Raw genomic sequence first — 21,191 nt, forward strand, 5'->3', positions numbered from 1 at the left:
CGTCTTTTATTGAACCATCGTCTGTTGGTGAGAGAGAGACATTTTCAAAAGACTCTCAGGAGGGGAGGCAGAAGCAGTGCATACTATAAGAGGGGCTGCTTTTCACCCAGTGCAAGAGGATCTACAGGGAGGCTCTCTGGCTGCAGGATTGTGGGCGAGGACTGCATTAGGACTGAGGAGAGCCAAGCAGTGGCAGGACTGGGGAAGGAATCTGTTCACCTTGCTCCTGTGACTCTGGCCAGAAAGGATGAGGCCTGGAGGGCTAGAAAGGGATGGATTCTTTGTGAACTCTTCCTGACCAGGCGACGAACTACTTATGTTTATCTTTAGCTATGTTGGAATAAATCAGCCCCTCGGAGGGGGAATATTATTTGAACCACCTGGGGTGTGCATTCCTTAGAGAGTCAAGGCAAATGGAGGGTTGGCTGGCCAACCAGTTACCAGGAGGGGATAGACAGACCCACTCACAATGTTCTTGCATTTCTCTCAGCTCGGACAGTGAAAACAGGTTTGTCAGGGAATGGTTCTTTCGTTAAAAAGAATGTTTGCACTGGAATTTAAAAAAAGAAAAGTAAAGATTTCTATTGCATTAGTCTGGCAAAAGGGTATCTTATAAATCCTAAATGTGATCTGAGAGTGTTTCTATAGCCTACGCTCCATAGAACAGGTGGGCGCTAGGCTACCTCCGCTCCCATTGAATTCAATGGCCAAAAGTCCCATGGACCTCAATAGAAGTAGTTTGGCTGGTAGTGAGCACGTTTGAAAACTTCATTGTAAAAGACTGTCCGAGGTTTTTATGGGGCTAGAACGTTGACATGTGGGGAAGGGTGGGGGAAGCTTGAAGGGTCATTGACACTGGCAGTTGTTTTTATGGCTCAGGCACCCCTTTGGTTCAGCATTTCTTGTGTATGCCTGGTGAAATTCACCCCTATGCAGAGGGTCAGAACAAGGCTAATCCATTACTTAAACCCTGAGCGCAAGGGTGAACTTTACCTCCATAAAATACAGTGTTCTGGCTGTAGAAGAAATACTAAAATGGGCCCTACGGTTACAGCAGAGGAACTTACAGATGCTACAGCAAAGCGTGACAATCTTCTATACTGTCTGCTTAGGTGCCTACCGTTCCCATCTCAGGGAAGTGAAACACAAATTGTCTCTAGAGCATTTCACTAAATAAACACACAGTTTAAAACAAAGTCGAACCCAGTGGAGACCCAATGGCTGTGGCCAGGTCTTGTTTTCTTTCTTTAAGCTTTATTCTTTGTCCTCTTACACAAACACTATTATCTGCCTCAGTTCAAAACTGATGGGGAGGTTCAGAAAATGCTTCCAGCTCATTGTGATTCTGATGGGCCACTCTCCATCTTTTCCCAGCTATTACCTGGTCGGTGGTTGCATTCAGCACAGTCTCCCTTAGCAATTAATTGCTGTAGTCACAACTCCAGGTGGCTCTACTGGAATGGTGCGGATTGAAAGAAGCATTGGCCTTCATAGCTCTAAAAGCCCCTACAGGAACCATTATGTGCTTGGGCTTGCAAGTCCCACTCGGAAGGTTTAATAATCCGACCCACTTTGATTTTTAGGGATGGGTGTGAACATAGCAGAAAGGACGGCCCAAAATTTCAGAGTGGGAAGTGAGATCCTTTTTTGTGCCCTCCAGTTCCAGCACTTACTTTTAATTTTAACTGTTGCACTTACTGGCCCATCTACATCAAAGTTAGGAAAATACAAAACATTCCCAGAAGTCTCCAAACTGACATACATCATAAATGATGTGAATTGATTCAGTAGGGTCAGTCGGACTAGTTAATACTATACTTAACTCACAACACCTGTCATCTGAGGATTTCAAAACAGTTTGCAAAATATTAATGGATTAAACTTCACAACATCAATTATTATTACAGCTGGTTGGAAAATGGGTTTTCCCCCCATGAAAAATTTAATTTTTTGGCAAAAATTCAAATACAAAAAATTTTCTGCAAAAATCCAGAAATATTTTGTCTGAAAACCAAAATGTATTGATTCAGAAATGCTTCCCTTATGAGAATTGTCATTTGGATGCCTGAAGTTCCCATTCTTGGATTCACCAAGGGCAAGTCATGCCTGATTAATCTAATTGCCTTCTATGACAAGATAACTGGCTCTGTGGATGAGGGGAAAGCGGTGGACGTGTTGTTTTGGTGGGACTTTAGCAAAGCTTTTGACACGGTCTCCCACAGTATTCTTGTCAGCAAGTTAAAGAAGTATGGGATGGATGAATGGACTATAAGGTGGATAGAAAGCTGGCTAGATTGTCGGGCTCAACGGGTAGTGATCAATGGCTCCATGTCTAGTTGGCAGCCGGTATCAAGTGGAGTGCCCCAAGGGTCGGTCCTGGGGCCGGTTTTGTTCAATATCTTCATAAATGATCTGGAGGATGGTATGGATTGCACCCTCAGCAAGTTTGCAGATGACACTAACCTGGGAGGAGAGTTAGATACGCTGGAGGGTAGGGATAGGATACAGAGGGACCTAGACAAATTAGAGGATTGGGCCAAAAGAAATCTGATGAGGTTCAACAAGGATGAGTGCAGAATCCTGCACTTAGGACGGAAGAATCCCATGCACCGCTACAGACTAGGGACCGAATGGCTCTGCAGAAGTTCTGCAGAAAAGGACCTAGGGGTCACAGTGGATGAGAAGCTGGATATGAGTCAACAGTGTGCCCTTGTTTCCAAGAAGGCCAATGGCATTTTGGGATGTATATGTAGGGGCATTGCCAGCAGATCGAGGGACGTGATCGTTCCCCTCTATTTGACACTGGTGAGGCCTCATCTGGAGTACTGTGTCCAGTTTTGGGCCCCACACTACAAGAAGGATGTGGAAAAATTGGAGAGAGTCCAGCGGAGGGCAACAAAAATGATTAGGGGACTGAAACACATGACTTATGAGGAGAGGCTGAGGGAACTGGGATTGTTTAGTCTGCGGAAGAGAAGAATGAGGGGAAATTTGATAGCTGCTTTCAACTTAGGTTGGATATTAGGAAAAACTTTTTCACTAGGAGGGTGCTGAAACACTGCAATGCATTACCTAGGGAGGTGGTGGAATCTCCTTCCTTAGAGGCTTTTAAGGTCAGGCGTGACAAAGCCCTGGCTGGGATGATTTAGTTGGGGATTGGTCCTGCTTTGAGCAGGGGGGTGGACTAGATGACCTCCTAAGGTCCCTTCCAACCCTGATATTCTATAATTCTATGATTCTTCTCTATTGGCTGGTCAGACTACATTTCCCATCATGGATTTCCCCTCTTAGAGAGGGGAGGCAGTGCATCATGGGAGTCCCTGGCTGTGGTGCATCTAGGGGTTCAGTTATATCTCCCATGAGAAGAACAGAGGCATGAGGAAATTGAACTACGACTCCTACGAGGCATTGCAGCAGCATATCCAAATACAAATATTTCAGGATTTGGGCATTCAGTTTTTCAATGAAAAAAATATTCTTCTGTGGAAAGCAGACATTTTCATGAAAAAAATCATTTTGTTGAAAACCCAAATTTTCTAACAGTTAAAATTTTCAACTTCTTGTCTCCATTTTACATGTGGGATAACTGAGGTGCAGCAGAAGATAGTGGTTGCACATTGAGTCAATGACAGAGGCTGAACCCATAACTCCTGCACTACAGAACACTTGGAGCCTGAGTGTGATCTCACTGATACCAGTTTATCACCAAAGTAACTCTGCTGATTAGTGGCATTATGTCTGATACACCTATGTCAGTTTAGAATTTGGCTTGCAAGCTGTACTCTTAAAGCTAGAAAAAACAAACAAACAAAAATGGTTGTGATTCTTTCTCACTTAAACTGATGTAAATCAGGAGTAATTCCATGGATAGCAAGCATCATAGCTGGGTAAAAGTAGTGTGTGTGGGGTCAGAATCAAGCCCAAAAGATGCACCTCTAGAAAAGCTACAAAACGGAGAAAACAGTAAGAATAGTTATTTATTATTTGTGTTACAGGATCCACATTCTATTGGGGCAGGGACTGTTTCTTACTGTATGTTTGTACAGTGTTTAGTACCGTGGGGCCCACTTTTAGTTGAGGCCTTTAGGCATTAAAGTTATCCTAGTACTAATACTAGTTTTAGGCACTATACATACATATAGTAAGAGACAGTCCCTGTCCCAAAGAGCTTACAGTCTAAACAGACAAAGCAGACAAATGGTGGGGGAAAGGAAGTCTTATTATACCGATTCTACAGATGGGGATCTGAGGCCCAGAGATTAGGAGACTTGCCCAAGGTCACACAGGAAGTCTGTGGCAGAGCTTGGAATTGAACCCAGAGCTCCCGAATCCCACTCCAGTTCTTTAAACACAGACCCTCCTTTCCCTCAAGGACAGACTCATGATAGTGGAAATACATATATTGTATGCACCAATAAATCACCTAACAGAGCCATCTTTCAAATCACCAGGATGGATTTTCATTTTTAAAGAAAATATGCAGACTGGAGAAAATACCTTTGCTTGCCCTGAACTAAGACCATACAAGAAGCATAACATATGTCCTTCTATGAGAAATGCTATAGTTCAAACACAAGTTATCAGGCTTCAAGCAAGAATTAGTGTGTGACATTGGCCTCAGTTATGCAGCAGGTTAGATTAGATTATCACAGCAATCCTTTCTATCCTTAAAATATATAAAGTGTTCTGCTACTTACCAACACATTGGTTGTTTTCATCCATTTGGTAGCCAAACCGACACATCAGAGGTCTTGTAGCAGTGGGGTAGTTGGGAGCTGGTGGTGGTGGATAAATGTTTGAATAAGGATTCAGATATGGTGATCTATAAACTGGATTTGTTCGGGGAATGCATAAATAGCCACCATTCTGATTAACACACACCATATCTCCTCTACAGGCCTCAGAAATAGTCCGACATTCATCAATATCTGGAAGGATGTAGTAACAGAATGGCAATTAGATCAGCAATTTCCACAATTGGTCCTTAATGTGACACATGCACAGAACAGCACATATGATATGGTTTACTTGGGATTTTGCTGAATATGTGATACATGGCTTGTGCTAGGAAAAGCTTCCTTTGTGGAGTCTCACTTTGAAGTCAGCCCACATCATAACAGGAAACAGCACATATTTTCAACCTAGCATGTGTTCTCCTTGTTCTACTTTACAATCAGGAAACAAACCACACTTTTCTTTTCTATAGACTGTCCGTTTAAACACTGATTACACATTGCAAGAGCGTCCTACAGCCTGTTTCTCCTAATGGATCTGTCCAAGCCACAACATTCAGATCCAGATTTCAAAACACTGGTGGTTTGGTTTGCCCAGCTGTGAAACTTGGATCCTGATGTGGGACTCCGCAGTGCCTCCCACACACAAAGTTTGAGATGTTCAAATCTGGGGATTTGGTTCAGGTCTCTTTTTTGTTCTCACTGGGATTTTTTTTGTCTTGACCTTAGAAAGATGCAGAGAAATTATTAGGATCTGAATATTTCCTTGGCTGGGAGGATGGAACTGCTAGGCAGCTTAGACAGGGCATCTCCATTTTTATGTTAATGTTTTTATCTTACTATTTGTTATCTTATAGAATGTGCTATACTGACTGCCCCGGAGACTGAAGTCCTCTGTTCATCCACAGAAAAGATGGTGCACGGGCAAAGTGCAAGCTTCCCTGCACTGCCCCAAAGTGCACCTTAATTCTGAACTAGAGGGTGAGAGGAACTCTCCATGGCCTCCAGGCTGAAGCTGCCAAAAGTAGCAAGTAGTGGGTATTTATGATGCTGAACCCCTGTTCTCTGGCAACTAGACTGAGCTCCCAAACTCTCGTTAACACAGCCATGAGAAAAGCACTGCACTCAGTCTGAACAGTGACATTTTCATATTGAACGAATGATGAGAGTGAACAATTTCCAAAGGCTTGTGCATAATTGATATATATTTGCCAGACACTGAGAGCATCTCCTTCAGCCAAAATACACAGATAGTAGCACATGATTAATTTAACAAAGCCAGTGGGTCTGAACCCCAGTGTAAATGAATTGATTCAGTCAAAATCCTACCTAAGCATTGCCCAGAGGCACGGTCCAGGTCAAACCCGTTAGTGCATTGCTGCTAAAACAAGAAAAGAAAGGACACTCAGTGATTGTGAAATGGGATGATGACCCCCCCCCCAAAATCACATGATCATCTGGATTATTATTATAGTGTGATGTGTTCAGCACTGTACAGTATGCAAAAAATGAACAGAGTCCCTTCGCCAAAGGACTGTGTCATGGCTCTCACATGGGAAGTCAGTAGGCTTTGAACTCCGAACTTTCAGCAGCACAGCACAGACCTCTTGCTTTAGCTCATGCAATAATTCTCTAAGTGGGTAGCAGTTGCAGGCGGTCATTCTCTAATGGAGAAACCAAAACTTAGTCTGTCAGTGGCTTAGTAGATAGGCCACTGGACTGGGACTCAGGAGAGCTGGGTTCAGTTTCTGGCTGTGCCACCCATCTGAGTGACCTTAGGCAAGTTGGTGTTGGTCCTGCTTTGAGAAGGGGGTTGGACTAGATGACCTCCTGAGGTCTCTTCCAACAGTAATATTCCATGATTCTATAAGTCACCTCCCCCTCAGTTTCTCAGTCTGTCAAATGGAAATAATGATACTGACCACCTGTTTTGTCAAGCACTTTAAGATCTATGGATGAAAAGTGCTTTATAAGATCTAGGAATTATTATTATATGTCTTGTTAGCACTTGTCTTGAGGAGAAAAGGTGTGTTGTTAAAAGTTGTTCGCCAACTCTAGTGTCGACAAAGCAATATATACTTTTAAACACATGCTAAGCTGGTTGAGTTGGAACCTAGGGTATAACTCTACCACCTTAGCACACACCTAGACTCGTTGCTAATACCACACCTTTAAATCCTACTGTAGACAAATTCTTAGCGGAAGCTTTTTTTCCAAGGGTGCAAGCTTTACAGCAGTCCCCTCACCCCCCCCCCCCCCCCACAGACCTTGAGCTGGGCTTGAACAGAGGTCTCTAGTATGCCAGCAGAGCCCTCTCCACATCAGCTACAGAAGTAACTCCTGTAGGGCCTCCTCCAAAGCCCAGAGAAGTCAGTTTAAAAGGCAGCTATTGACTTCAATGGGTTTTGGATCAGTCCATCAGCTGGTAACAGTGGATCAGCCAGTAGAGGGGAGCATGACAGCCAATCTGTCAGTAGGTTACACTGACAGTGTAAGAAACAGGGACATCGAAGACAGGATGCACTGGAAGAACCAGAGAGCAGGAGTACTTAGTGATGTTTTTCTTCTGGGCATCAAGGGAGAAGTGAGTTTTCTAAAAGTGTTTGAAATCAGTAGAAAATGTTGCCTTGGTGAGCTGGGAAGGGAAAGTGTCATGCATATTTGGTAGCAATGTAAACTGCAGGTGGGAGTGATAGAGTGGAATGAACAAGGCACTGAGACAGGCATTTTTAAGGGGGTTAAGGGGACATGGAAGGAAATACATGAATGGTCATGTATCTACCCCTCCATCCACCCACAAGAGCACTCCACGCCATCACCTACAGTTACAGATCATGTGGTGGGGAATTCTGCCGGCACTTACTTTGACATTCTGAGATGTTTTAGCATCATCTGGAGGAAGCCAAAGGTATTCTGATGGAGAGTCTATTTTCAGTCTGCCATGTAAAGAACATACATACTCTGTGTGCTTCGAACCTGTTCACCTAGCTACAGTGCCATGCTTCACATCTTTTGGCTGTTGTCTATGTTGACTAGAGCTGGACGGGAAGTTTTAGATGAAAAATCTTTTAATCAAAAAAGGCCAATTAGTTGAAACAAACTGTGGGAATTAGGTTGGTTTCAACAAATGTCTTGTTTTGAAAAAAAAAAACTAAAAAAAAGTTTGACATTTTCAAAATGAAAGAGTTCCATTTTTCAGCTGGAAATGACTTTGTTTTGAACTTTAATTTATAGCAAAAAAAAAAGTTTAAAAAAATTTAAAATGTCCAAATCAGAATGAAACATTTCAAAATTATAAAAAGAAAAAAAATTTCAATTGACTCAATCCAATTTTTTAAAATTTTATTTTCAGTTTGTAAAAATGTTTGATATTTCCACTTTTCATCCCAACTCAGGATGGGAAAAAAATTCAAAATCTCCAAAATTCTCACAGGATGGGAAAACTGTTTTTTGCCAGCTCTAATATTGGCAAAATATCAATATTAACAAGCCACATGCAGTCAACTGTCAATCCGACAGAGAAAAAAACCAACTAAATTTCAAACCCTTCTGTAAAAGGTATTTGGAAACACAACCCTGAACAATATAGGACTATTACCTTCAAACAGAGTCTAACATCTCTTTGATTCCCCCCCTAATTTACAGTGAATTTAATGCCCAGGAACATGAAGGACTAATAAAATTTGCTTGAGCCAGGCTTAATTCAGGCAGGAACTGTGTAAACTTCTTTATGCATCCCTACTAATGTAATATCCCTCAATCCTGAGCTCCAATGCTCCTGATATTCCCAGGAATTAGAATAAAGACTAGGATGACATCACCAGGCTCCCAAACCCATGGGTGAAAGGCCTAGGGCTGGACCCTGGAAGCTTTCCCCACACAGAATTCCCATTCAAATCAATGGGTATTCCAAACATGGAGGGTCGTCCCTGGCAGAAGTCAGGACTCAAAGCTCCTTTGTGGATACTTTTGCGCTTTCATTTTCAAGGACCACTTAGTTCAGAGGCAGTGTCTGGTTTTCTTTGAGGCCTGTCTTTCTCCAAGAATTTCCTGCTGAGTTGACAGTCCACATTAGACGCCAGGATTCTGCTGGCTCCCATTCCTCCACGCTGAACCCTAGACCACATAGCTTCCTGTTCATCTAAGCCCCAGACCACAGATTTCCTATTCACCTGCTATCCAAGTAAGCCTCATGCTATGAAATGCTTTAGTGTAAGAAAGTATGTTTTCTGTCTGCTCATCTCACCTGTGCTTTCCCAGGGTGTGTAAGGCAGGTGGCCAGCATGAAAACAGTCAGTATCCTGTAATATGCATAGAAAATAAGGTGTAAACATTTTGATGCACATGTTCATTTCACATATTTAGATATGAGGCCAAATTAATCTCTGGTGTAACTCCAGTGCACCCCCCCAGAGCCTTACTATAGATGAATTTGGCTGATGACATGTAACATTAAGTATATGGCCCAGATTCAGAACTCCATGAAGTCAGTGTTCTTACCCTGAACTTACATCAGTGAGATCAGAATCAGGCCCTAAATATCTGTAGCCTAATCCATGTCCTTTATTATAGGCTATACACAAGTCTTTCAAAGGGTAGATTTATAATAGTCAGTGATAAAATTTTATCCCTCTGTGAATCTCAAAACCCTTCACAAGCATTAATTTAGTCTACAACATCCTTAGGAGTTAGGTAAGTATTATACACAATTTGCAGATGGATAAACTGAAGCACAAACCCCACTGAACAAGTCATTAGAGGGCTAGACCACGCTTCATCCCCAAGAAAGTACTCCAAATCAACCGATTTCCTAGGGTCAGATTCTGCCTCTTTACTCACACTGAGTATTATCTTGCTCTGCAAGTAGACACATTGCGCCAGATCAGCAGCTGATATAAACCAGTGTCTTCCGTGAAACCGTGCTGATTTACAGCAGCTGAGAGTCTGGCCAATGTATTTCCAAAGGACTTTTTGTAAAGCAAGTTACTTCTTGGTGACAGAATCTGGCCCTTAGCTATTAAATATTTGGCTATAGCTTGAGCCCTGATCTACAGGACTGGAAGTATGCTCTGACCATATAAATACCCTGGCCAAATTAAAGTGTTGGATATTAACTAAAGCCAGATTTAAATTTGGAAAGAACAATCAGAAATTTATTTTATTTTGTGTACTTTAATTTCAATGTTTTCCAGTTTCTTATACAAAGGTCCTTTTCAATACATTTTAGAGCCATGTCTTGTTTACACTGGAGACTATTACTGAATGTCTATAGCGAATACAGTATATTTAAAAAAACGACATGGGAAGCAGGAAAATTTTAGGTGGCCTCAGTTCTGCTACCTAAAGGAGCAGCCAACTTTCCCCGCAGGCTCTTTTAGCTCTGTCTGTGATTCGTAGAGCAAGTCAAGGTACTGAACATGACCTAATAGATACATCAGACAAAACTACTCACAGACTGACAGGCACATTTTAAAACATCAGTATGTTTTAGTTGAGGAATAAGCACAGAAAAGTACACACAACCCCTAACATGGTTGTTCATGGTGCTGTGTAATGGGCAAATGTTACTTGTTTGGCAAGTTTTGTAGGGACACAAACAGGCAAATTCTGTAAAGACTTTCCTCCCTAGAAATGGAGGTAATGCATTTAAGGCACTGTATCATCCATTTAGGACCGCATCTCTTTTATGGATCCCTTAAATCCTTTTGAGGGATAGAGCACATTTTCTCAAGCATGCACTGTGTACATTACTGCACATTCATTTTGTATATAGAAAGAGGAACAACAGAAGGAAATGAAAAGGTTTATCATTCTATGTTAAAAGTTCCTAATAGGGCTACTCTTTGTTGTACAGCAAAAATTCATATCTACTTACTGACAGTATCCACAGCTATATACATCCTTCAGTTTCAAGAATTAAGAGCCACTAGGTTCTTCTGAGTTATGGGGAAGGTGATAGAATACAGAGAATTTCCTGATGGTGGGTTTGGGCTGCAATCATACTTCAATTTACTTTACACTATCAGATCCCTCATCCCCCTGAGAATTATTAACAGGCATATAACACAACCCGAAAACATTGCTTTAAGCTGATCCTGTTGGTTTAGTCAGCAGACAAAATGTTATAAAACAGCAATTAACTTCTGCAACCATAGCTAGTGAAGTTTAAATCAATTACTGTGAATCATATCTGCAGAGAAAGCAGCTGTGATTTTAGCCAGAAGAGCCTTCACTGTAGCAATCCAGCATTCCCACAAGAGACAGATTCCTAAATGCAGAATATAGCACAGATCAAGACGGAAATTGCTAGGGACAGCACAGCTTTTATAACAAACAAAAAGAGCTTTACCCGATCTCTGATCATTAAGATCCTGTCTCTTTGCAAATGGCTTTAGTGAGTGAACTGGCACAGGGACTTGTAGCCACAGACGTTTTCTATGAGTAGGTTTCCATTCAGTGAGTAAAAAAGTTTGATGCACAGTACCTACCTCTTTACTTCTTGCATGTCCAACATTGGTTAGGAAAGATGGGGAAAAAAAAAAGTCTGTACTGCTGAATAACTAAAAAATGTGTCTGAACATCGGCGTTTTGCTAGCACTTGAGTTCCTCAGTCATTTGTATTCCAAAGAATGAAATACCAAATAATAGACAGGGCAGGGAGAGGTCTGCTCCTCCTCAGACACTGGAGAGAATACAGCAAAAGCACCTGGTTTTGCTTAGTTCTCTTCTGTAATTCAGCATTAAACCAATTGGAGGAGGAATGTTAAAAATGAACACTTCATTTTCTAAGTATGTTAAACAATGCAAATGGGGGCCTCAGTCTGGGGACAGCTGGTTTAGATTACAGAGCTCACCAACTGGCTAGACTCCTCACAACAATCTTGAGGAGCCTGCCAGGATAAAAGACTCACAGCTTTAAGGAAAGCCTCTCCTACTGCAAACTTTACAAGTAAACGTGCCTCGTGCAGAGGCAGCATTGTTATTGGATAGAATCCCTTATCAAGGGGCTGGAAAAGGGACTGTTTTCTTTTCGTTCAGAGCAAAAACCTGGGGCCCTGTCGCTGGTGTCTCAGCTTGGATGATGAATATGCAGCACTACAATACTTCATGCCAATGGCGTACTGATGAAAGCTCTGGCCCTCCTGGAGCTGAATGACTTGAATTCATGGCAATTGCAATTAAAGGGGCTATAGAATTTTGATTTATTTCAAAACAAGAGAAAACAAATTAGACAGTCAAGGGGAAGTAACTGCACTGTCTGAAATTTTGGCCATTTTCAAGGTGACACCAAACTTAAGGCTTCAGTTTGTAAAATGTAAGATTTCTCAGGGAACCCAAAGCACTTTCCTTCTGTCTGCTTTAAGGCTGCAGCTTTGATTGAAGAGGGAGGAGGAGAAATACTTTGTCAGGTGTTGTGTGACTTTGCCACAGACTTTTAGTATGTCAAGCGGAACATATATAAGAATGTAAGAACGGTCATCCTGGGTTAGACCAATGGTCCATCTAGCCCAGTATCCTGCTTTCTGACAGTGGCCAGTGCCAGATGATTCAGAGGCAATGAAGCGAACAGGACAATATCAAGTGACCAGTCCTCTGTCATCCAGTCCCAGCTTCTGGCAGTCAGAGGTTTAGCCACACCCAGAGCAAGGGTTTACATCCCTGACCATCTTGGCAAATAGCCATTGATGGATTTATCCTCCATGAATTCTAATTATTTCTTGAACCCATTTATTCTTTTGGCCTTCACAACATCCCCTGGCAACAAATTCCACATATCGACTGTGCATTGTGTGCAGAAGTATTTCCTTTTGTTAGTTTTAAACTTGCTACCTGTTAATTTCATTGGGTGACCCTTGATCCTTGTGTTATGTGAAGGAGTAAATAACACCTCCTTATTCACTTTCTCCACACCATTCCTGATTTTATAGCCCTCTATGACATACCTTCTTAGTCATCTCTTTTCTAAACTGAACAGTCCCAGTCTTTTTAATCTCCCCTTATATGGAAGCTGTTCCATACCCCTAATAATTTTTGTTGCCCTTCTCTGCACCTTTCCAATTCTAATGTATCTTTTTAGAGATGGGACGACCAGAACTGCACACAGTATTCAAGGTGTGGGTGTACCACGGATGTATATAGTGGCATTGTGATATTTTCTGTCTTATTATCTGTCCCTCTCCTAATGGTTTCTAATATTCTGTTAGCTTTTTTGCCTGCTGCTGCACACAAGCAGATGTTTTCAGAGAACTAGCCACAACTCCAAGATCTCTTTCTTGAGTGGTAACAGCTAATTTAGAACCCATCATTTTAATATATAGTAGGGATAATTTTTTCCAATATGCATTACTTTGCATTGATCAATACTGAATTTCATCTGCAATTTTGTGAGAACCTGTTGTAATTCTTTTAAAACAGCTTTGGACTTAACTATCTTGAGTAATTTAGCATCATCTGCAAAACTTCGCCACCTCACTCTTTACCCCCTTTTCCAGATCATTTATGAACACATTAGCAGGGTCCCCTAGGGATCTGTATTGGGACCTATGCTGTTCATTTACCTCTCTCCACTGTGAAAAAAGACAATTACCTTTTCTGTAACTGGTGTTCTTCGACATGTGTTGCTCATGTCCATTCCATATTAGGTGTGTGTGCTCACCACATGTACTGGTGCCAGAAGTTTTTCCCTCAGCAGTATCTGTAGGGGGCCAGCTCTGGCACCCACGGGAGTGGCGCCCACATGGCGTAGTAAAAGGGGCTCTGCCAGCTCCCCCCACCCTCAGTTCCTTCTTCTTGCTGGAAACTCCAACAGTGGGGAAGGAGGGCAGGTCATGGAATGGACATAAGCAACACATCTTGAAGAACACTAGTTATGGAAAAGGTAATTGTCTTTTTTCACAGTGGAGAGAGGCGCTTGCTCTTGTCCATTCCATACTAGGTGACTTCAAAGCAGTACCCCTGGAGGTGGGTAGGAGTTTCACGGACGTGTAGATTGCAACACAGCTCTGCTGAACCCAGTGTCATCCCTGGCCTGCTGAGTGATGGCATAATGAGTGGTAAACGCATGGCCTGAGGACCATGTTGCAGCTCTGCAGATGTCCTGGATAGGGATGTGCACCAGGAAGGCCGCCAAAGATGCCTCAGCTCTCGTCTGACAATCGGCGGTGGCAGAATCCCGCCAGGTCGTAAAAGGTTCTTATACATGAGGTGATCCAATTGGAAATCCTCTGTGAGGACACCAGGTGACCCTTCATCCTATCCACTGTAGTGATGAAGAGTTGAGTCGATTTACGGAAAGGCTTGATATGTTCTAAGTAAAAAGTCAAGGCCCTCTGGATGTCCAGGGCGTGAAGACGCCTCTCTTCACTAGTCTTGTGCGGTTTGGGACAGAACACTGGGAAGATGATGTCCTGGTTCATATGGAAGATGGAGACCACCTTTGGCAGGAAGGCCGGGTGGGGCCACAACTGAACCTTATCTTTGTAGAAGATGGTGTACGGCAGTTCTGAGGTCAAGGCTTTAATTTCCAAGACCTGTCTCGCTGACATCACTGCCACCAGGAATGTGACCTTCCATGACAGCTGGGAAAGGGAGCAGGACCCCAGCAGTTCAAAGGGTGGGCAAGTGAGCTAGAGAGGACCAAGTTAAGATACCACTGCAGGACAGGAGCCCACACCTGTGGGAAGAGTCTCTCCAGTTCTCTCAAGAATCTGACCATCATGTCATGGGAGAACACAGTCTGTCCTTGGTTTGGTGGGTGAAAAGCAGAGATGGCCACAAGATGCACTCTAATGGAAGAGTGTGCCAAGAGTGTAGCACCGGTTTCTCAAATGGAGCAGGTAGTCCAGGACAGCCTGTATGAAGGAACACAAGGGAGAGATGCCCCATTTGGATGCCCAGTGGGAAAACCTCGTCCACTTGGCCAGGTAAGTCAGTCTAGTTGAGGGCTTCCTATTTTCCTGGAGGACCTGTTGGACTCCTTCTGAACAGGTCCACTTCTCCAGGTTCAGCCACGCAGCATCCATGGTGAGAGATGGAGGGACCCGAGGTTGGGGTGTAAGAGCTGACCATGGTCCTGCAACAGCAGGTCCAGTTGGTTGGGCAGGGGCCAGGGAGGGGTTGCTGACAGGCTCATGAGCGTGCTGAACCAATGCTGGCAAGGCCATGCCAGGGTGATCATGGTAACCTGTGCCTGGTCTCGATCCTTGCCAGGGCCCTGCTGATGAGTGCAATCGGAGGGAACGCATACATCAGGCTCCCTGACCATGACAGGAGGAAGGCATCAGGGAGGAGTCTCGGACCATGTTGAGAACAAAACTGGTGGCATTTCCTATTCTGTCTGGTAGCGAACAGGTCCACTTGGGGAGTTCCCCATCTTTGGGAGATCATGTAGGCTACCACTGTATGGAGCAACCACTCATAGTGAGAGGAGAAGTTACTGCTGAGCTGGTCTGCTATGTATTCCTGACGCTGGGAAGGTGACAAGCTTCCTGGTGGATTTTGTCGCTGATGCAGAAGTCCCACAGTTGGAGCGCCTCCTGAAAGACAGCCAACAAGCTCACTCCCCCTTGCCTGTCGATGTAGAACATCAAGGCCATGTTGTTGTCAGGACTCGTGCCACCTTGTTCAACAGGTGAGGCAAGAAGACTCTGCATGCCAGCCGGATTGCTTGGAACTCTTTGACATTTATGTGTAACCGCGCCTCCTCCAGGGACCACATTCCCTGTGTCTGGAGGTTGCTGAGATGTGCACCCCAGCCGAGGTCCAAGGCATCTGACACCAACTTGATGGAGTGAGGAGGGTTGTTGAACGGAAACCCTTCTAGGATCGTCCTGCAGTCAGTCCACCATCTCAGCGAGGTAAGTATCGCTAGGGGAATGGCAATAATCTCCAGGGGGTCTTGGGACTGAGAATAGACTGTCACCAGCCATTGAGGCAAGGGCCACATCTGGAGCCTGGAATGGCGAACCACGTAAGTGCACGCTGCCATGTGGCCCAGCAGGCGCAGGCAGACCCTGGCTTTAATCAGAGGGAATGCTGAGAGTTCTGTGATGAGGTTCGCCATTGTGTAGAACCTTTCCAGCAGCAGGAACGCTCGCTCTGGTGAAGGTACAGTCAAGGACTGCTCCAGTGAACTCTATCCTCTGCACTGGCACTAACGTAGACTTTTTGTCATTCACCAGTAGGTCCAGAGAGTGGCACGTGGCTTGAAGCACTGCGACATCCCTTCGGACTTGAGACCTGGAACCACCCTTGACAAGCCAGGCACCAAAGTCCTGGTAGATCTGGATACCCCGGCGCCTGAGGTAAGCCACCACCACTGACGTGCACTTGGTAAATACTCTCAGTGCTGTCATCAGGCTGAACGAGAAGACCGTAAACTGGTAGTGGTGGGGCCCCACCGTAAACTGGAGGAAGCATCTGTGTCCTCAAAAGATTGCTATGTGGAAGTATGCGTCCTTCAAGTTGAAGGTGGCATACCAGTCTCCTGGATCTAGGGAGGGGATAATAGAAGCCAGAGAGACCATGCAGAACTTTAGCTGCTGTAGGTACTTGTTGAGGTCTCGCAGGTCCAGGATGGGTTGTAGACTACCCTTGGCCTTTGGGATTAAAAGGTACCAGGAATAGAACCCCTTGTTCCTGTACTTAGAGGAACTTCTCCCACTGCACCCAGCTGTAGCAACCCTTTTACCTCCTGCATGAGGGGTCCCTGAAGAGGGACAGGGAAGGTGGGTAGGAAGGGGGGGTACAAAGGAACTGGAAGGTATAACCCCATTCCACTGTGCTGAGGACCCAGCGGTCTGAAGTTATAGTGGTCCACGCTGGGAGGAAAGGGGAAAGGCAGTTGGAGAACACTGGGAAAGATGGATCCGGGAAATAGTCTGGTAGGTTGCCCTCGGGCGCACCTTCAAAATGACTGTTTGGCCCCTTACTTATTATGGGTCGAGCCCGACTGGGCCGAGGATGGAGGCAGGTGGCTCAGGTGGCTCATTTATGGGGCTGGTCCTCCCAAGGCTGGCTCTGAACTGCTTCTTGGAAGCCTCAGGGAGTGACCCTTCGAACTTGGCCATGGCTTACCACATATTAAAATCATATTGGCCAAGGAAGCCTTGGTGGTTGGCCACTCTCAGCTGAAGGCTGGAAGACGAATAAACCTTACATCCAAAGAAATCCAGTCTCCTCAAGTCTTCATTTTGGTGGTGGCCCTGGGTTGTCCTTGCCTCTCCTTGTGGTTAACCACCTCAACCACAAGGGAATTAGGGGCTGGGTGGGAGTATAAGTACTCATGCCCTTTGGTTGGCACAAAGTATTTGCCTTTGGCCCTTTTAGAGTTAGGGGCCAGGGAAGAGGCGGTTTGCCACAGGGCATTAGTGATTTTGGAAACCCCTTCACAAAGGGTTAGCGCCACCCTGGCAGGAGCCGAGGAGCAGAGGACATCAAAACAGGGAGTCCAAAGGCTCTTCCAATTCCTCTGCTTGAAGCCCCAGGTTAGAAGCGAGTTCCTGGTGCACTTTGGCATCATCCTGAGGAACTGGATGAGGGGGCCCCATAATAGCCTCGTCCGGCAATGACGAGAACAATGCTGGTGCCACAGGAACCTCCATGTCCTTTAGTGGTCCAGCAGCTTGTTCCCCTGGGTCCTCCTGGACCTGTGGGGGAGAGCAATACAGCAGTGCACAGACAATCCAGGAAGTTTTGGAAAATGTAGGGGACAATTTCCTGGTGCAAGTGCTGGAGGAACCAACTAGGGGCAGAGCTCTTCTTGACCTGCTACTCACAAACCGGGAAGAATTAGTAGGGGAAGCAAAAGTGGATGGGAACCTGGGAGGCAGTGACCATGAGATGGTCAAGTTCAGGATCCTGACACAAGGAAAAAAGGAAAAACAGCAGAATACAGACCCTGGACTTCAGAAAAGCAGACTTTGATTCCCTCAGGGAACTGATGGGCAAGATCCCCTGGGAGAATAACATGAGGGGGAAAGGAGTCCAGGAGAGCTGGCTGTATTTTAAAGAATCTTTATGGAGGTTCCAGGGACAAACCATCCCAATGTGTAGAAAGAATAGTAAATATGGCAGGCGACCAGCTTGGCTTAACAGTGAAATCCTAGCTGATCTTAAATACAAAAAAGAAGCTTAAAAGAAGTGGAAGATTGGACAAATGACCAGGGATGAGTATAAAAATATTGCTCGGGCATGCAGGAGTGAAATCAGGAAGGCCAAATCACACCTGGAGTTGCAGCTAGCAAGAGATGTTAAGAGTAACAAGAAGGGTTTCTTCAGGTATGTTAGCAACAAGAAGAAAGTCAAGGAAAGTGTGGGCCCCTTACTGAATGAGGGAGGCAACCTAGGGACAGAGGATGTGGAAAAAGCTAATGTACTCAATGCTTTTTTTGCCTCTGTCTTCACGAACAAGGTAAGCTCCCAGACTACTGCACTGGGCAGCACAGCATGGGGAGCAGGTGACCAGCCCTCTGTGGAGAAAGAAGTGGTTCGGGACTATTTAGAAAAGCTGGACGTGCACAAGTCCATAGGGCCGGATGCGTTGCATCCGAGAGTGCTAAAGGAGTTGGCGGATGTGGTTGCAGAACCATTGGCCATTATCTTTGAAAACTCAAATTGGCGATTGGGGGAAGTCCCAGATGACTGGAAAAAGGCTAATGTAGTGCCCATCTTTAAAAAAAGGAAGGAGGATGATCCTGGGAACTACAGGCCAGTCAGCCTCACCTCTGTCCCTGGAAAAATCATGGAGCAGGTCCTCAAGGAATCAATTCTGAAGCACTTAGATGAGAGGGAAGTGATCAGGAACAGTCAGCATAGATTCACCAAGGGCAAGTCATGCCTGACTAATCTAATTGCCTTCTGTGACGAGATAACGGGCTCTGTGGATGAAGGGAAAGCAGTGGACTTGTTGTTCCTTGACTTTAGCAAAGCTTTTGACACGGTCTCCCACAGTATTCTTGCCAGCAAGTTAAAGAAGTATGGGATGGATGAATGGACTATAAGGTGGATAGAAAGTTGGCTAGATTGTCGGGCTCAACGGGTAGTGATCAATGGCTCCATGTCTAGTTGGCAGCCGGTATCAAGTGGAGTGCCCCAAGGGTCGGTCCTGGGGCCGGTTTTGTTCAATATCTTCATAAATGATCTGAAGGATGGTGTGGATTGCACCCTCAGCAAGTTTATAGATGACAGTAAACTGGGAGGAGAGGTAGATACGCTGGAGGGTAGGGACAGGATACAGAGGGACCTAGACAAATTGGAGGATTGGGCCAAAAGAAATCTGATGAGGTTCAACAAGGACAAGTGCAGAGTCCTGCACTTAGGACGGAAGAATCTCATGCACTGCTACAGACTAGGGACCGAATGGTTCGGCAGCAGTTCTGCAGAAAAGGACCTAGGGGTCACAGTGGACGAGAAGCTGTATATGAGTCAACAGTGTGCCCTTGTTGCCAAGAAGGCCAATGGCATTTTGGGATGTATAAGTAGGGGCATTGCCAGCAGATCGAGGGATGTGATCGTTCCCCTCTATTTGACACTGGTGAGGCCTCATCTGGAGTACTGTGTCCAGTTTTGGGCCCCACACTACAAGAAGGATGTGGAGAAATTGGAAAGAGTCCAGCAGAGGGCAACAAAAATGATTAGGGGACTGGAACACAGGACTTATGAGGAGAGGCTGACGGAACTGGGGATGTTTAGTCTACGGAAAAGAAGAACGAGGGGGGATTTGATAGTTGCTTTCAACTACCTGAAAGGGGGTTCCAAAGAGGATGGCTCTAGACTGTTCTCAGTGGTAGCAGATGACAGAACAAGGAGTAATGGTCTCAAGTTGCAGTGGGGGAGATTTAGGTGGGATATTAGGAAAAACTTTTTCACTAGGAGGGTGGTGAAACATTGGAATGCGTTACCTAGGGAGGTGGTGGAATCTCCTTCCTTAGAAGTTTTTAAGGTCAGGCTTGACAAAGCCCTGGCTGGGATGATTTAATTGGGGATTGGTCCTGCTTTGAGCAGGGGTTGGACTAGATGACCTCCTGAGGTCCCTTCCAACCCTGATATTCTATGATTCTATGATACTCCCCAAAGTCTCCAGCACCAGAGAGGGATGGGATACCGAGGCCACTGGCCTCTCTGAGGTGCCTGACACCCATCAGACAGCCTGGGAAGGTTGGTGAACCCCCAAGGGTTCCATGGTGCCAGCCCCAGGACAGGTTTTGGTGCCGATAATGTAAATGGCACCACCGGTACTGGGGCTTGTCCCCCGGGCAAGGAACCTCGCTCCAAGCTGGAGCTACCAGCCGAGTGGTCGGTATTGGGTGACCAGGATCGGGCTGAGCGGTGGCTCTTGTCCAACCGGTGATGGTCACTGTGTCCTGAAGTTGACCTGTCGGAGTGAGACTGTCTTGGTTGGGCTCTTGGGGACCGACGGCATTTGGTGGATCTGCATCGGATACCTGACAATCCACACCTCACTCTACTTGACTGGTACCGGGACATCAAATGGGACCTGGAGCTACTATGGGCCGGCTGCTGGGAGGATTGTCTGGAGTAGGGCGACCGCCTTCTTGGCGACAGGGAATGACAGCCCAGCAATCGGTGGTCTCTGGTGTCCGATCGGGGTTCCGGGTAGCGCGTGCCTCAGAGGGTCTGCCCCAATCTACCAGTGAGGTATGCCTCGAGTCCCTCGATCGGTGCTCCTGGTGTGGGGACCAAAGAGGGCTCCACTGAGCCTGCCTGCCCAGTCCTGAGGCATGATGGCTTCAGGCAGGCAAATGCTGGCGGGACTTCCCTCTCAATGGGGATTAGTACCTCTGAGGTAGGAATACACACATAGGCCCCAACATGGTTTTCCCCGAGACGGGGGTACCGCAGGAGCCAGCGTGAGCAGCACTGGGAGCGTCAGGATCTCTTGAGCCACTCGAAGAGCTTCGAGCGTTGACGGCACCTGAAGCTGGCTAGGGCCTGCACCACTATCTGGGGTTGCAGGCAAAGCATGGGATGGGCTGCACCACTCGACTTGAGGTGGGGCCTGACTTCCTGAACTTGAGCTACCCATTTCACCCCCAGCCCTCTCCTGTCTCTTACGGGAGATAGGAGATCTTCCCCTCCCGGTCTTTTTCGGCTTCTTCCCTGGATCTGTGGTGGGGGACCGGTGCTGGCTTGGGGACAGCACTGGTGGAGCACTGTGCACAGAAGGTGTGGTGCTCGGTGCGAAGTCAGACCGCTGCTCCAGTGCCGGAGAGCCGACTCCATTAGGAGTGCTTTCAGATGAATATCGCACTCCTTCATCCTAGGTTTAAAGGACTTGCAGATACACACTTGTCCTTTATGTGCCCTATGCCTAGGCACCTTAGGCAGCTGGTATGTGGATCGCTGATGGGCATAGGCTGTTTGCAGCAATTGCATGGCTTAAAGTCTGGGGACTGGGACATGCCCCGTCCCCCAGCTGAGTCCCGTTTGGGACTAATG

At 45.7% G+C, this 21,191-nt stretch overlaps 1 protein-coding gene across 2 annotated transcripts in view; it reads right to left on the minus strand.

Moving 5' to 3' along the window:
- FBLN5 (fibulin 5) overlaps positions 1 to 11,638 on the minus strand; it is a 60,834-nt gene extending 49,196 nt beyond the window's left edge. Inside the window, exons 1-4 of one of the 2 annotated variants that reach the window (XM_048855128.2) lie at positions 11,222 to 11,638; positions 8,980 to 9,034; positions 6,063 to 6,111; positions 4,698 to 4,928 (exon numbers count right to left, since the gene is read on the minus strand). In XM_048855128.2, the coding sequence (XP_048711085.1) occupies positions 4,698 to 4,928; positions 6,063 to 6,111; positions 8,980 to 9,034; positions 11,222 to 11,247 (361 nt within the window). In that variant the 5' untranslated portion in view covers positions 11,248 to 11,638. Of the gene's footprint in view, positions 1 to 4,697; positions 4,929 to 6,062; positions 6,115 to 8,979; positions 9,035 to 11,221 lie in introns of both variants that reach the window. The other variant, XM_048855127.2, reaches the window with a different exon arrangement.
- Between the last annotated feature and the right edge of the window lie 9,553 nt (positions 11,639 to 21,191).

The sequence above is a fragment of the Caretta caretta genome, chromosome 6, assembly GCF_965140235.1.
Source record: "Caretta caretta isolate rCarCar2 chromosome 6, rCarCar1.hap1, whole genome shotgun sequence".
In the NCBI taxonomy this organism is placed as follows: domain Eukaryota; kingdom Metazoa; phylum Chordata; order Testudines; family Cheloniidae; genus Caretta; species Caretta caretta.